The sequence below is a fragment of the Propithecus coquereli genome, unplaced genomic scaffold, assembly GCF_000956105.1.
Source record: "Propithecus coquereli isolate 6110/MARCELLA unplaced genomic scaffold, Pcoq_1.0 Scaffold122, whole genome shotgun sequence".
NCBI lineage: Eukaryota > Metazoa > Chordata > Mammalia > Primates > Indriidae > Propithecus > Propithecus coquereli.
The window spans coordinates 82,754-98,977 of record NW_012136303.1 but is presented as its reverse complement, the minus strand read 5'-3'; the positions used below and the strand labels follow the sequence as shown (position 1 = coordinate 98,977).

The following is a 16,224-nucleotide window of genomic DNA, read 5'->3' as shown; positions in this document are numbered from 1 at the left end:
ACAGTGGTATGCAGCTAAGCACAAGAAGTTTCTTCTATGAACCAAATCAGCTTCTTTGTGATTTGTCCCCAATACCCCAGGGTTGAGGACGTCCAGTCTCTCCCACAGGTCACTCTGCTTTGGTTGTCTGGAGAGGGAGCCTCTCCACTCAAGTTCCCCAGATTAAAGAGCCCTCACTCCTTAGCCATTCATCCATGGTCCTAATTTTCCCCACTTCCCTCTCAAACTGGACACTTGACCCTGGGGCTTGGCAGAACAGGAACATGCTGGAAGGACTCCTCAAAATGAATTTAACACATTTCACATCCGGAAAGTAGTAATTTTCCCTAAAAGGGAAAGTGATTTGGATGGTTCATCCACCTATGGAGAGATGGCTTCTTACATAACTCTTTTTCAAAGAATTGAAAAGTGTCTTCTGCATCGAGCCTCAAATCAATGAGCCCCGAAGTGAGCAGACACTAGATAATGAAAGTTGACTGTGAGGGACAATATCTAGGGTCCCCCCTCCGAAGCTGGGAATGTGATCTGAGGACATCCACCTTTCTTATAACAGCCTCGTTTAGGAAACTGCTTTTAAATGCATCTCTGTTCCTGGTCTTAAGTACCTGCTATCTCTTTGGGCTGGCTATGTATTACCTGACCCCCTCCCTGTTAATAGGCGGCCAAGATGATCATCCAAGTCCTTGGATATCAATGTCAATTTGGACCTGTGTCCAATAGTTTAAAAAAAAAGTGGTGTTGGTGACGGAGGAGGGTATGCCACCCTTTAGTCTCATGGTCAGGGAAAGTCTCTTCGTTTCCACTGTTTATGAATGGCAGTCTCTCCATGGTCCCCAGCCTGAGAACCACTTGGAAACTTTTTCCCCCAACTCAGACTTATGAATAAGTATCTCTGGGGTAGGACTCAGGACTCTGGATTTTAAAAGTACATTCTAGTTTGAAAGCTGCTACATGAAAGCTCCCAGAGGGCAGAGGCCAGGTCTGGCCTGGTGTGGCAGGCACGAGGGCTGCAGAGAATAAGGTCTGGCACTCAGGAAGGATGTGGAAATAATCCCTGCTGTCAGTGTTAACTGATTTCAAAAGCACTTCTCTATGATCTAAGCCTAGGTTCAATTCTGGGTCTGTCCCTGACTACCTGTCATGACCACAGGCAAGTAAATTCACTACTCCAAACTTCACTTTCCTTATCAACAGAGTGGGAATAGTAACACCTCTCAGGAGGATGGAATAGGATGATCTATATGTTACTGTTACTATCTGGCCTCCCCCTTGCTCTCAGCACAGAGCTGAAGGAAAAACAAAACCCTGAAAATAACTTACCCCACACCACACAGCTTTTAAGTGGCAGAATGGGAACTAATTACCCAGAGAAGTGATTCTCAAGCCTAGATATACATCAAGATCATCAGGAGAGCTTACAAAAATGCAGATTCCCAGGCCTTTGCTCCCAGAAGGTCCAGACACAGATCTGTGCTCTTCACTGATGCTATAGGAGACTCCTATGCTCTTGTTCCAGGAACCTGATCATTTATTATCAGGACACTGACTTGTCCCCAGGAAGCTGCTGGGCTGGGAAAACAGCACCCCAATCTTTCAAAGTTACAAGATGAGAGGAAGAAGGGTCCTCCAAGTAGTCCTCCCTGAACTATATGACTTCTTTACCCCCAGAAGTCCATGGTGAGTTGAAGGTCAAGTATAGCCTTCCTGAGATTATTATTTTAATTACCAAAGTAATCAACATTCACTGTAGAAAACTGAAAATAAAGGTATAAAAGAGAGGAGTTTAGTATAATGATTAAGAGCCCAGATAGCTTTTGGAGGAAAACAAATGTATATGAAACGTTTAGCAAAATGGACTGGCACCCAGTAAGGACTCAGTTAAGTGCTAGTATAACACTTATGGTAGGCAAAAAGAAAACATGACCAGGATATAAACTCAGACCTCCACTTCACAACAGGTGCTCTCTCCACGGCTCTTTCCTGGTGGTTCCCCCCAACCCACCAGCTTTTCCCCCAGGACTTCTAGTATCTGTGATCTATCAGTGTGTCCTGGTGTCCTGTCCAGGGCCACAATCTCACCACTCAGAGCCTCCTTTCCTCTCCAAACCCCACTACAAGCAGCTGGCAGTGGTATAGAGACATTCTGCTGGGAGGAAATACTCAGCCCTAAGGCTGAGATCTTGTGTTCAACTGGTGCTAAAAAGCTCCAACCTCACAAAGACAAAATTTGTCCTGCTTCCAAATCTGTCTCTCCCACTTCCAAATCTGACTCTTCATCAAGTTCTTTTCCATCTGAGACCACCCAAGATGTTTATTTTAACCAGATGGATGCACTGGGATTCAGCCAGAATCCCCACTTCCTAAGATAAGGAAAGCCTTGGGTGGAAGCAAAAAGGGATCAAGTCTGAGTCCCATAAATACCTTCTAGGCAAGGGCTTCCACCCTGGCTGCCAGCTTGGCTCTCTGTCTGCTCCTAGGAAGTTAAGAGGAGGAACAGGGATCAGGTTTCAGACGCCTGTTGAACCTCCAGCTTTCTGTGTGACCTTGGCTGCACTGCAGGGTCTGAGGACCCTTCCAACTACAACTTTCTAGGACCTCCTCCACCTCCGTGTAAACACGAACTCAATGAATCTCAGTTAGGGTCAGAACTTCAAACTATAACACAAATATAACACAGAAAGAATTAGCGCCTATCTTGTTCTGAAGAAATAAAGTTACCTGTATTCAAAGATGATGTGATCTTATATGTAGAAAACCCTAAAGATTCCACCAAAAAACTATTAGAATTGATAAATGAATTCAGCAAAGTTGCAGGATACAAAATCAACATACAAAAATCAGTTGTGTTTCTATATACTAACAATGAACAATCTGAAAAAAAATTAAGAAAACAATGCAATTTATAATAGCATCTAAAAGATTAAAATATTTAGGTATTAACTTAAATAGGCAGTTGAAAGACTTGTAAACTGAAAACTTAAAATTTAAAAAAAAATTACTGCAATTTTTTCTTTTTTTTGAGACAGGGTCTTACTCTGTCACCCGGGCTAGAGTGCAGTGGTGTCATCATAGCTCACAGCAACCTCAAACTCCTGGGCTCAAGCGATCCTCCTGCCTCAGCCTCCCGAGTAGCTGGGACTACAGGTACTCGCCACAACACCCAGCTAATTTTTTCTATTAATACTTTTAGTAGAGACTGGGTCTCTTGCTCAGGCTGGTCTTGAACTCCTGACCTGAAGGGATCCTCCCTCCTCGGCCTTCCACAGTGCTAGGATTATAGGCATGAGCCACTGCCCAAGGCCTGACAATTTTTTTTTTTTTTTTGAGATAGAGTCTCACTCGGTCACCCAGGCTGAAGTGCAGTGGCATGATCATAGCTCACTGTGGCCTCGAACTCCTGGGCTCAAGCAATCCTCTTGTTTCAGCCTCCAAAGAAGCTAGGACTATAGGCACATACCACCACATCCAGGTAAATTTTTTTTTTTTGTCTGAACATCCAGCTTTGAAAAGCTAAATTTTTAAACATATTTTGTAGAGATGGGGTCTTGCTATGCTGCCCAGGCTGGTCTCAAACACCTGGGCTCAAGTGATCCTCCTGCCTCAGCCTCCCAAAGTGCCGGCATTATAAGCATGAGATACTGCACTTGGCCCATTGAAAGAAATTAAAAACACAAATAGGCCTCATTTGAGACCAGGAGTTTGAGACCAGCCTGAGCAACACAGCGAGACCCCATCTCTACAAAAAAATAGAAAAATCAGCAGGTTGTCGTGGCACGTACCTGTAGTCCCAGCTACTCGGGAGGCTGAGGCAGGAGAATCACTTGGGCCCAGAAGTTTGAGGTTGCAGTGAGCTCTGACAACACCACTGCACTCTGGCTGGGACAACAAAGTGAGACTCTGTCTTAAAAAAACAAAACAAAACAAAAAAAACACAAATAAATGGAAAGATATCCTGAATTCACTTAATATTGTTAAGAAGTCAATTCTCCTGAAGCAATCTACAGATTCATTGCAATCCTTATCAAAATCTCAAAGACTTTTTTTTGCAGAAACAGAAAAATTAATCTAAAATGTATATGGAATCTTAAGGGACCAAGAATAGCCAAAACAATTTTGAAAAAGGACAAAGTTAGAGGACTCACATTTTCTAATTTCAAAACTTACAAAGCTACAGTAATCAAAACTGTGTGGTACTGACTGAAAGACAGATATATAGATCAATGGAATAGAATGGAAAGCCTAAAAATAAACCCTCACTCATATGGTCAAATGATTTTCAACAAGGGTGCCAAGACCATTCAATGGGGAAAGGACAGACTTTTCAACAAACAGTGCTGGGAAAACTAGATATCCACATGCAAAAGAATGAAGTTGGATCTGTACCTAACACCATATACAAAAATTAACTCAAAATGGATCAGAGTTTAAAGAGCTAAAACAATGAAACTCTTAGAAGAAAATATATGGGAAAAGCTTTATGACATTGGATTTGGCAATGATCTCTTGGATGTGACACCAAAGGAACATGCAACAAAAGAAAAAAATAGAAAAGTTGGACTTCATGAAAATTAAAAACTTTTATGCATCAAAGGACACTATCAATAGACTAAAAAGGCAACTCACAGAATGGGAGAAAAATTTGCAAATCATATGTATGATAAGGGATTAATATCCAGAATAAAGAATGCTTAAGATTCAACAACAAAAAACAACCAACCAGACTCAAAAATGGACAAAGGTCTTGAATACACATTTCTCCAAAGATATACAAATGGCCAATAAGCAAATGAACAGATAATCAATATTACTAATCATTAGGGAAATGCTAATCAAAACCACAATGAAACACTACTTCACACCCAGTAGGATGGCTATCACCAAAATAACAGAAAAAAATAAGTGTCTTGGAACCCTTGTACACCACTGCTTCCTCAAAAAATTAAAAACAGAATCACAATTATGATCCAGCAATTTCTCTGGATCGTGTCCCTGAATGCAGGGACGTGAACAGACATTTGTATACCCATGTTCATAGCAGCATTATTCAGAATAGTCAAAAAGTTTAAGCAAAACAAGCATCCACTGATGGATGAATGGATAAGCGAAATGTGGTATATACATACAACAGCCTTAAAAAGGAAGGAAATTCTGACACATGCTACACTTGAGCACATTTTGCTAAGAGAAACAAGCCAGTCACAAAAGTACAAATACTGTACTTATATGAGGTACTTAGAGTAGTCAAATTCATAGAGAGAGAAAGTAGAATGGTGGTTGCCAGGGGCTGGGGAAATAGGAGAATGGGGAGTTATGGTTTAATGGGTACAGAGATCCAGTTTTACAAGATGAAAAACTTCTGAAAAATGGATGGTTGCATAGCAAAGTGAATATACTTAATGCCACTGAACTGTACACTTAAAAATTGTTAAAATGATAAACTTTTCAAGGTATATTTTACTACAATTGAAAATATTTTTACTTAAAAAGAAGTTTTTAATCCAATTTTCTCCATCTTCAGTGCTCCTACCAACTCTCACCTAAATGACTTTAGCAGTCTATTAACTAGTCTCCCACTCTAATCCAGTCCCCCAAATAGCAGCAAAAGTTATCTAAGATGTAAACCTGATGACTTCCCCTGCTCAAATCCTTCCTCAACCCTTAGAATAAAAAGCAAATACTCAGCATGATTCCTCCCTCTCCTTCCCCTACTTGGGGCTTCATTCCTTACCCTCACCTCACATGGTTTCATCACCCTGAATGCTCCCTCCCCCTTCCCCTCCCTCTTCTCTTTCTTAACCTCTACTCTTCCTTCAGAGCTCAGTCTTCCCTAACCCACCAGATCAGATTCCCCAGTACACACCTTTGCCTCGAGGAGACCCAGCACGGTGAAAATGTACTTTTTGGCCATGAACTAGGTATTATTTAGACATTCTATGACAGAGTGTTCAGTTTGTTTCCAGAGCTGTATGCCACCAGAGAGTCTGTAAAAGAGTTTCCATACCAGCGGGACACTTTCCAAACTGGACTGGGTTGGTTAAACTTTACCTTGCACATGGGAGGGAAACTGGTTCGGAAAAGAGGCAGTGTTGAAAAGAACACCTACGTAAAAGGAATAAAGATGTGCACTCATATCAAGTATATGGCCCTTCCACCAGTTCCAGACAGAGTAATGTCTGTGGCCACGTGTATCACCTTTGGGGGCCAGCACCACACAGTCTACTCAAACAGGATCTTAGGGTGGGGTTGGGGTGAAAAACACGAGCTCCCTAGGAGATTCCATTGCTCACCTAAAGTGAAGAGCTACAGGTGAATGTTGATGGGTATGCAATAGATGTTCTCACCTGGTTGATATTCTTTAAGACTTAAAGCTTATAAGAGCATGTATTTTGGAGTCAGGTACTACTCAGTCATTCTAGACAAGTTACTTGGCTCTATAAACCCACTGCACATAAGGGATGTGCCTTGGTCTCTCAACTTATTACACAGTACAGTGTGCATGACACCACCTGGAGGGCTCGTTCAAACACTGATATGAGCTCCATCCCCAGAATTTTTCTTTCTTTTTTTTTTTTTTTTTTTGAGACAGAGTCTCACTGTGTTGCCCTGGCTAGAGTGCCGTGGCGTCATCCTAGCTCACAGCAACCTCAAACTCCTGGGCTCAAGCGATCCTTCTGCCTCAGCCTCCCGAGTAGCTGGGACTACAGGCATGCGCCACCATGCCCGGCTAATTTTTTCTATATATTTTTAGTTGTCTGATTAATTTCTTTCTATTTTTAGTAGAGGCGGGGTCTCGCTCTTGCTCAGGCTGGTTTCGAACTCCTGAGCTCAAACAATCCGCCTGCCTCGGCCTCCCATCCCCAGAATTTCTGATTCAGTAGGTCTGGGATGGGGACTGAGAATTTGCACCTTTCTCAAATTCCCAGGTGATGTGGCTGCTGCTGGTCCGGAAACACACTTCGTGAACCATTGATTTAGCACATAGTGAGGATGCAATAGATGAATAATTAAGATATTCTGATGCCTAATAAAATTCTCCTTTTATTTCACCCCGAGGAGTTCTCGGTTCGAACTTGCTATACAGCCTTAGAAACTCGGAGTCCCAGGGCTCTCTAATTTGCCAAAAGAGGGTGCTGGGCAAGATGATACGCTTAGTTGTTACAGAAGAGTTAATTGTTTTGTTTTGATACATTGTCTTGTTCTGTCGCCCAGGTTGGAACGTAGTGGCCTCATCATAGCTCATTGCAACCTCAAACTTCCTGGGCTCAAGGATCCTCCTGCCTCAACCTCCCGAGTAGTTGAACTACAGGCACACGCCACCACGCCCAGATACTTTTTTGCTCTTGCTCAGGCTAGTCTTGAAATCCTGGCCTCTAGCAACCCTCCCGCCTTGGCCTCCCAAAGTGCTACGGTTACAAGCGTGAGCCACCGCCCAGCCTGAGAGTTGGTGTCTTCAACAAGGTCCTACAGAACTTGTAGGGTTAGGGGAGAAATGAGCAGGGCTAAAACCTGAGGGGCAGTTGGGGGCTCCCAGGGAGCAGGGTCTGGGCTTAGCAGGAGAGTAGGCTGCCAGACCGCCTCAGGAAAGGCAGAGCCGCCTCTGCCCCGCGGCTCCAGGGGCAGCTGGGCCACGCTCACGTCCAATCCTCTGTTCTTACCTTACATGCTCTTCTTCGGTCTCCACAGCGCCTCCTTGCGCTCATGTCGCCGTTCCTGCCAAGATTGTCCCTTCCCTCCCACTCTACCGCGCAGCCGGCAGAAACTTTTCGTCACTTCCGTCACGCGTAGAGCGCTTGCGCTGAGGCGGCGGCCGCTCCGTCGCTGGGACGGCTGCGCGGTCGCCAATTGGCTGCGCGGACATGCCGTTCCGTTGCCCCTCCCTTCGCGGCGCCTGCTCGGTGGAGCGTAGAGCCCGGTAGCTTGGTGGAGCGAGAGGAGCCGCGACGCGTTGCAGGACCCGACTGCTGATCCTGCCGCCGCCTCTCCGTGACCCGCGACCCCAGACCCCGACTCCCTTTGGCTCAGCCCGCGCGCCCCAAGCCCGGCCCGGGCGGCGCGACGGGAGGATGAGCGGCGGGCGGCGGAAGGAGGAGCCGCCTCAGCCGCAGCTGGCCAACGGGGCCCTCAAAGTCTCTGTCTGGAGCAAGGTGCTGCGGAGCGACGCGGCCTGGGAGGACAAGGTGGGTGCGGTGGGGCCCAGCGAGGATGCAGGTTCGAGGAGCCGGCTGGGACTGGGCGGACTGGCCTGGGCCTACACCCGCCCCCGTCCGGGTGCGATCGAGTGGAGAGGTGGAGCGGGTGGCCTAGGGTGTCGGGGCGAACTTGGAGGGCACGGGCCTGACAGCCGGGCCAGGAGCTTCCCGCGGAGTGGCTTAAGGAAGAAGCCGCCTGGTCACGCGGGAGCGGCGAGGAGGGGGCACAGGAGTTGTCATCTGCGGGCAGGGCGTGTGCCTAAACGGCGTGACTGAGCTGAATTTGATTCGGCCTCCGCCTTTTCTTTTTAGTGGGATCTTGAGTAAGTTACTTTTTCGATTTAATTAACACAGTCGTCAGCACAAACGGTAACAGTAACAGACCTCCTACTAAATACTTTCTATAGGTCAGGTGCTCTCCATGCATAATCTCACTTAATTCTCAGAACAACTCTGAGAATTAAGTGCATTAAAGCGTTTTGCGTGTAGTGAGGCTCGCTAATGGTGAGCTGATACTGCTTGATTGTTGAATGAAAAGAAACGAATACTAATAGGTGTGAGAATCAAGAGGGAAGACTCAGACCACCTTCTAGGTGAGTGTGTATGTGAGAGAGAGAAAGAAACGTCACCAAATGTGTGTGAGAAATGGTCAGGGCTTCAGGATGTTCTTACTGGTCATATTCAGAGGATCTAAGTATGGACATTCCCCAACTCTGCTCCGTAATATGGAAGGGACCATCACAAACCGCTTGAGTCCAGGTAGCTTGAAAAGAATATTATATTTGCAACCTTTTCTTTGTTTTTCTGGGCTGCTGAAGTGGGTTTTCTTTCCTGAAGTTCCTGTAAGGGGGGATGGGAGGCACTTCCTCAAGGTGCCCTTGTCCTGCCCCCAGCCCTGCCCAGCTCTTGCAAAACCTGCAGTCTCTTTCTGATCCGCTGTGTCATTTCTTTCTTTCCTTGTATAAAGACCGGTTTCTGGAATCTAGGGCAGATCGAAAACCTGAGTCTTCTGTGTCCTTCTATGAAACTTAGATATGTTGGCACCTGTCTCCAGCACTTTTGTTCTAATCTTTATCTGTGGCCAGTAGCACTGTTAACTATTACAACCATTTCATTACAATATATTTCATATATGCAGCTTCTAAAAAAAAATGTAAATGATTTCTCTAAAATTTTGATCTAGAGTACAGACTCTGGAAGTGATCCCTTAAGATGTCTAAATATATCGTTTTCTACCACATTTTAAGTATAACAGGTGATGCAAGTACCACATACTATCCCTTTTAAGGGAAAAATTCCCTGGAAGAGGTGTTTAGCAGAATGCTTTTCTGTCCCCTCTCACCTCCCCCATACTGTGGTACCCACCCCAAATAATAATACGTGCATTATCTACATGTCTTTTCTGCAGGATGAATTTTTAGATGTGATCTACTGGTTCAGACAGATCATTGCTGTGGTCCTGGGTGTCATTTGGGGAGTTTTGCCATTACGAGGTTTCTTGGGAATAGCAGGGTAAGTCTTGGGTGTCTTGGGTATCTTGCATTTTCATGGTATCATCGCTTTCCCTTTTTTTGAACTCCTAGGCTCAAGTGATCCTCCAGCTTCAGCCTCCCGAGTACTTGGTACCTACCATAAGTGCCATTTCTTTTTAAACGTAGGTTTTGTTTTCTTTTGTGGAAAAGGCTATTGCTACTTTGGAGGGGGTGTGTGTATGTAATGGCTAAAGCAAAAAGGTGGCTCCATAATGGCACTCCTGGGTTTGGTGTGGCACTCCTGAGTTCAGTAGGCCCTGGAGCATCTCAGGTCAGGCAGGTTACCTTCCTGAAGGCTGGGCTAGTCCATTCATTTATGTGTCTGAAGTGAGCTTTTGCAAGAGGTTATCAGATTATTTGTTGGTGGCATGCACTCTAGTTCTGGCATGACTTTTATACCTATGGAAGTTAGGGAAATGGAGGATCTTCTGCACTTGACTATCTCCTTTGTGCCTGGCACTGTTCTCAATGTACTAAATCTTGGCTTTGCCAGAAGTTATTTCAGGTCTCTACTTTTTTTTTTTTTAAGAGGCGGGGCCTCCCTATGTTGCCCAGGCTGGTCTTAAACTCCTAGGCTCAAGCAATCCTCCTGCCTCAGCCTCCTGAGTAGATGGGACCACAGGTGTGCGCCACCTTGCCCAGCTCAGGTCCCTACATTTTAAAGGCAGCCCAAAAGTAGGAGGTTGGGCCCTCCACATTTTGTTGTGCTCCTGTGGCCAGTGGTAGCATACTTGATGCCAGCCTCTGGTCATGGTCATGGCTCAGTTTAACAAGCCACTGAAAGTGAGTCCACATGCCCAGCAGATTGAATTAAAAAAATGTGTGGGAGTTGCTTTAAGATAGGAATCATGGGTGAGCTGTTGTGGAACCAGGAGGGCCTGGCCTTTTTTTCTGTATTTTTTTTTTAATTGATGTATCATAGTTTTACATATTTTGGGGGTACATATGATATTTTGATACATGTATACAATGCATAATGATTAAATCAGGGTAACTGGGATATCTATACCTTAAAACATTTATCTTCCTGGCCTTTTATTATTTTATTTATTTATTTTTTGTTTGTTTGTTTAGAGACAAGGTCTCACTCTGTTGCCCAGGCTGGAGTGCAGTGGCGTGATCATAGCTCACTGTAACCTCAAGCTCCTAGGCTCAAGTAATCCTCCCACCTCCACCTCTCCAGTAGCTAGGACTACAGGCATTCACCACCACACCCATCTGATTTTTAAATTTCTTGTAGAGATGGGATCTAGCTATGTTGCCCAGGCTGATCTTGAACTCCTGGCCTTAAGCTATCTGATCCTCCCACCTTGGCCTCCTGAAGTGCTGGAATTACAGGTGTGAGGCACCTCACCTGGCCCATTTCTCTTTTCACATAGGGAATACAGACTGTCACCCCTCCCCCATGTAAAACTACATTGATTGTTTTAGGTGTGATCACATTTCTTATTATTCCCTTACTCTAGGGTAAAAGGGGTGAAGTATATTTCAAACATTTGAGTTACCTGCTTTTTCAGAAGATAACCTAAAAGAAATTGTAGGGTCCCCTCTTCTAATTAAAAAGTGCTTTTGATTTATGATACTGAGCAAGATATTTGTACAAGGGAACTGTTAAGAGTTTATTATACTCTATGTGGCTGGGTGCAGTGGCCTATAATCCCAGCAGCACTTTGGGAGGCCAAAGCAGGGGAGGATTACTTGAAGCCAGGAGTTTGAGATCAGCCTGGGTGACATAGTGAGACCCCATCTCTACAAAAGATTAAAAAATTATCTGGGCATGGTGGCGCATGCCTGTAGTCCCATCAGTTTAAGGGGCTGAGGCAGGGGGATCCCTTAAGCCCAGGAGTTCGAGTCTCCAGTGAGCCACTGCACTCCAGCCTGTGTGACTGAACAAGACCCTGCTCTGCCTGACCTCACCAGAGTGGACACTGGAAGACTGAGGGTAAAGAGACACAGGACCTGTGGTTCATAGATGTCTTCCCAGGTTGAAGGTGGTATAGAAATATATTTTTAGAATGTTGGTCAACCTGTTTGAGCTGTCTGTGAGAGAAAAAAAGACAGGAGAATGCCAGCGAGGGAGGAGGGCAACCTAAAGGCAAGAGGCTTTTCTCTTCGTGCGAGACCACTTGTCGAGGAAAGGAATAATGCTAGTTCAGCGTCCCTGTACCTATCTGGTGTTGTGGGATTCTTAAGAGATTTCTTAGAAGTCACCCAATCTGGGAATAATATAGGAAGGACTAGAGCTAGCTCAGGATCTTTCCTACTGTGCCCAGACTTTTTAAAAACTTTATAAAAAAGGTCTAGATTCAAGTTCTAGCTCTGCCACTTTAAAGCTACATAATTTTGGGCTTATCTGAGTTTCCTCATCAGTAAAATGGAGGCAGTATGAGTGTGGTTGATAATCAGAATTAAATGAGATAATGCAAGTAAATAGCTAAATGTAGCGTTTGGTACAATGTAAGTATTTCGTAAATGGTCCAGTGTAAACAGTGGTAAAATGTGACTGTTGGGAAAACAGGAAATGTACCTTGGAGCGGCTCATCCACAGTGCGTGGTGCCGTGTTTTCAGGACGGCCTGTTTTCTGGGATTCAGTCCCACACTGTCCTGCCAGAGCCAGTATCTCTCCAAACAAATCCCGTCCCTCCTTCTGGTTGGCACCTTTTCCCCTGCTCTTGGAAAGGGCCAACCACACTGATTTTTCCACACACGTCCCCTCTCCATCTGTGTGCCCCGGCTGCTTGGGCTTAGGGCAGGACTTCTCTGGTGCTCATTTCTGGTGACCTCCTCTCTCCTTAACTGCCCTGTGTCTCAACCCCAACTTGCTCCTCCTCATTTCTTTCTGTTGTGGCCACCAGTTAGGGCCTGTTAAGGTAAAACCATTTCCTCAGGTCTCGTTATGTATAATTTGCCTGAGATCTGAGTGACGGGCCTGTTGTCTGCTGAGGTTTTCCATTATCAGAGAGGGACAGTGTCCATCCCCTCCTGCTTCCTTGGTCCCTCTCTCATAGAGCTTGGCACATGATCAGTAGGTGCTCAGTGAATGTGTGTTAAAATTTTTTAAAACCATAATAAAGTCCATTGACTCTAGAAAACAGGGTCGTACATTACTGTTAGTTTGTAGTCTTCCATCCCTGAAGGCAGGGTGTGAAAGATTCATTATCTTGGTAAAATTCTGACTGGAGTTGTTAGGCTAGAAAATTTTAAAACGCATTTGAAAGTTAGTCTTTTTCATGTTCTTATCCTACCCCTAATCCAGTACATTAATTTGTCTACACATTTGCTTGTAATTCTCTTGCTTATTTACAAAATGTAAATCATGCCCCTCCTTAAAGCTCAGTTTAAACACTTCTAATTCTTTCCTGGCCCTTCCCCCTTGACCACCAAATACTGGACTTAACACCTTTGTTGCTGTGACTTCACTTCCTGCTTAGTGTGTAAGCCCTGGAAGGCAGGGCCTATGTCTGCCCTTTTCTCTCCCCATCTTCCTCGCTCCCCTGAGTCTCCAGTCACTCTCCATCCCTAGCTCATTATTTGAGCCTCAGAGTGACATTTCCTGCTCCCATCAGTACCCTCCATCTAGAGCCACTGGGTCTCCCTGTCCAAAATGAAACTTCTTTCAGAGGGAGGTAGCCAGATTTGGCTGGGTCCTAAGATTTCTGGCAGAAAATAAGGATGTGGCCACAACATGGCCAAGCTAAGGACTGTATTGCATTCTTCCTGACTTCCTGCTTCTGTTCCTACAACCATTATATTCCCAGACCCTTAGGCTTGAAGACTTTGGGGCTTCTTACCCCCTCCCCCACCATTCAGCTACTTTCCTGGTCCTTGTCCTAAAACGTGAGTACAGATCTAAACCAGTCTCCCAGCCCATTTCCCCCACATACGAGAAAGCCCATGGTCTCACTACTCATGAACTAGACTTCTGAAGGGTGCACACCCCACCCCATCCCCACCTTGCTCAGACAGCCTTAGGGTCTCCCCCAACCTCTCATGTGCCGATTTATACTCACACCACTGCAACAGCCCACACTTCACGTGTTGGGAGCCTTCAGAAGGGATGTGGCCTGAGACATAGTCCCCCGTTAGGTTAGATGCAACAACTGGAAAGATCACAAAGAAAGTCTTGATCACTCTTTGAAAACAAGAGATCAGGCAAGCAGGGTGATATGTTCCTGCTCATGCATTCCAAGTCGTGCATCAGCTAAATACATCGTGGGGGTCAAAGACCTTCCCAGGGGTGCTCACAAACTGCGGGCTTCAATTCCACTGCCATTGCTGATCTTAGTCCCCTAAGTGATGGTGACCCAAGGGCAGGAACTGTCATGTTCACCTCTGCATCACGTGCAGTAATGGACAGTGGACATCCAGAAATGGTCTGCCATTGGGAGTTATGCAGGGGCATGTGCTGTTGCTTGCTGAATTAGGCTGTGAAGCAGCAGCTTAACAGGTGTTTGTTATGTGTCCCATGGCCACCCTCCAGCTGGAGCTACCTGGAGGCCCATGTCCGGTATTGGTCCTGTTTGGGGGATGGCTCAACAGCCATTTTCTTTCTTCAAGGGAGTTTGGAGAACTTCTGTATGCTCTTAAATTGTTTTATTTTTTTGCTTTTGCTGGGTGACTGAAAAGCGTTGCTCCTTCTTTAAATCTCTAGCTCAGGAAATTAGCTGGGCGTGGTGGCACACGCCTGTAGTCCCAGCTACTTGGGTGGCTGAGGTGGGAGGATTGCTTGAGCCCAGGAGTTGGAGGCTGCAGTGAGCTATGATCAGGCCATTGCACTCTAGCCGGGGCGACAGAGCAAGACCCTGTCCCTAAAAAAAATCTCTAGCTAAGTGGGCAGTTCCATTGAGGGCCTAGGCATTTTTGTATATTATTTCACTTGCCCCGTAATACTCTTCAGCCTCCCCATTTTACAGATAAGGGAACTGAAATCCATGTCAAGAGCCTTGTACAAGGTCTTATAATCTGTGTCTGAACAAACATATGTTTGGGGAAAAAAAAAAACCTCATGTTTGAACCCAAGTAACCTCTCTCCAGGTCACCCCCTGCCTGGTGGGGCAGACACATATGCAAACAGTTAACTGTGGAACACAGTGAGTGCCCTAATAGAGCTGAACAGTGACGGTGGGAGTTGAGTCTTACAAGCTTACAGTTTGTGTTTGGTGTTTGTCCTCCTCACTCCAGATTCTGCCTAATCAACGCAGGAGTCCTGTACCTCTACTTTAGCAACTACCTACAGATCGACGAAGAAGAATATGGCGGCACATGGGAGCTCACAAAAGAGGGGTTTATGACCTCTTTTGCCTTGTTCATGGTATGTGTAGCTGATAGTTTTACAGTAGGCACTATTCATTTCATGAGGTGTCAATCACTTGAGGGTCCCCACTGATTGAGTCAAACTATGTGATTGGGGTGCCATTTTTCAAAAGGCATGGCCTCTTTTGAGCCATGTTGTCCCAAAAGATGTGTAATATACTGTATAATCTCCCCATACTAGTAAATCCAGGGCCCATTGTCAGCCTCTACATCTGATTCTTAACCCTAGATACATAGTAGAAACAGGGTAACATTTAAAAATACATTTATAGCATCATTCATAATAGCTAAAAAGTACGAACTGAAGTGGCCATCCACCTGATGAATGAATATTATATATCCATGCAGTAGAATGTTATTTGGCCATAAAAAGGAATGAAGTATTGATACATGCTACAACAGAGATGAACCTTGAAAACCTTATGCTAAGTGGAAGAATCCAAAGGCCACATGTCATATGATCCCATACGTAAAATGTCTACAATAGGCAGATCCATACAGACAAAAAGATGAGTAGTTGCCAGTGGCTGGGCCGAGGGGGAAATGGGAAGTGATAAAGGGAATAGGCTTTCTTTTGGAGTAATGTTTTGGAATCAGTGCTGATGTTTGCACAGCTCTGTGAACATAATGGAAAATCTCTGAATTATACCCTTTAAAAAGGGTGAGGCTGGGTGAAGTGGCACATGGCTATAATCCCACCTACTCAGGAGGCTGAGATGGGAGGATTGCTTGAACCCAGGAATTCAAGACCAGCCTGGGCAACATAGTGAGACCCCATCTCTAAATTTTTAAAAAGGAGAACTTTATAAAATATGAATTACATTCAAAGTTGGTTTTTGGTTTTTAAAAAAATTATACTTATGACCCTATATGTCCAGAGCCTAGCCCAAACCTGTAAAATAGGCCAGGCACAGTGGCTCATGCTGTAATCCTAGCATTCTGGGAAGCCGAGGCGGGAAGATCACTCGAGGTCAGGAATTCAAGACCAGCCTGAGCAAAATCGAGGCCCCATCTCCACTAAAAATAGAAAAATTAGCCAGGCGTGGCATGTGCCTGTAGTCCCAGCTACTCAGGAGGCTAAGGTAGGAGGATCACTTGATCCCAGGAGTTTGAGGTTGCTGTGAGCTAGGCTGATGCCACAGCACTCTAGCGTGGGCAACAGAGTGAGCCTCTGTCTCAAAAAAAAAAA

General features: G+C 45.2%; 1 protein-coding gene across 2 annotated transcripts in view; it reads left to right on the top strand.

Annotated features, from left to right (window-relative positions):
- The first annotated feature begins 7,812 nt into the window (after positions 1-7,812).
- The window catches only part of LOC105804928 (chromosome unknown open reading frame, human C20orf24), a 9,615-nt gene continuing 1,203 nt past the window's right edge, over positions 7,813-16,224 (top strand). The window contains exons 1-3 of one of the 2 annotated variants that reach the window (XM_012637675.1): positions 7,819-8,177; positions 9,598-9,701; positions 14,904-15,033. In XM_012637675.1, coding sequence (XP_012493129.1) covers positions 8,064-8,177; positions 9,598-9,701; positions 14,904-15,033 — 348 coding nt within the window. In that variant the 5' untranslated portion in view covers positions 7,819-8,063. Of the gene's footprint in view, positions 8,178-9,597; positions 9,702-14,903; positions 15,034-16,224 lie in introns of both variants that reach the window. The other variant, XM_012637676.1, reaches the window with a different exon arrangement.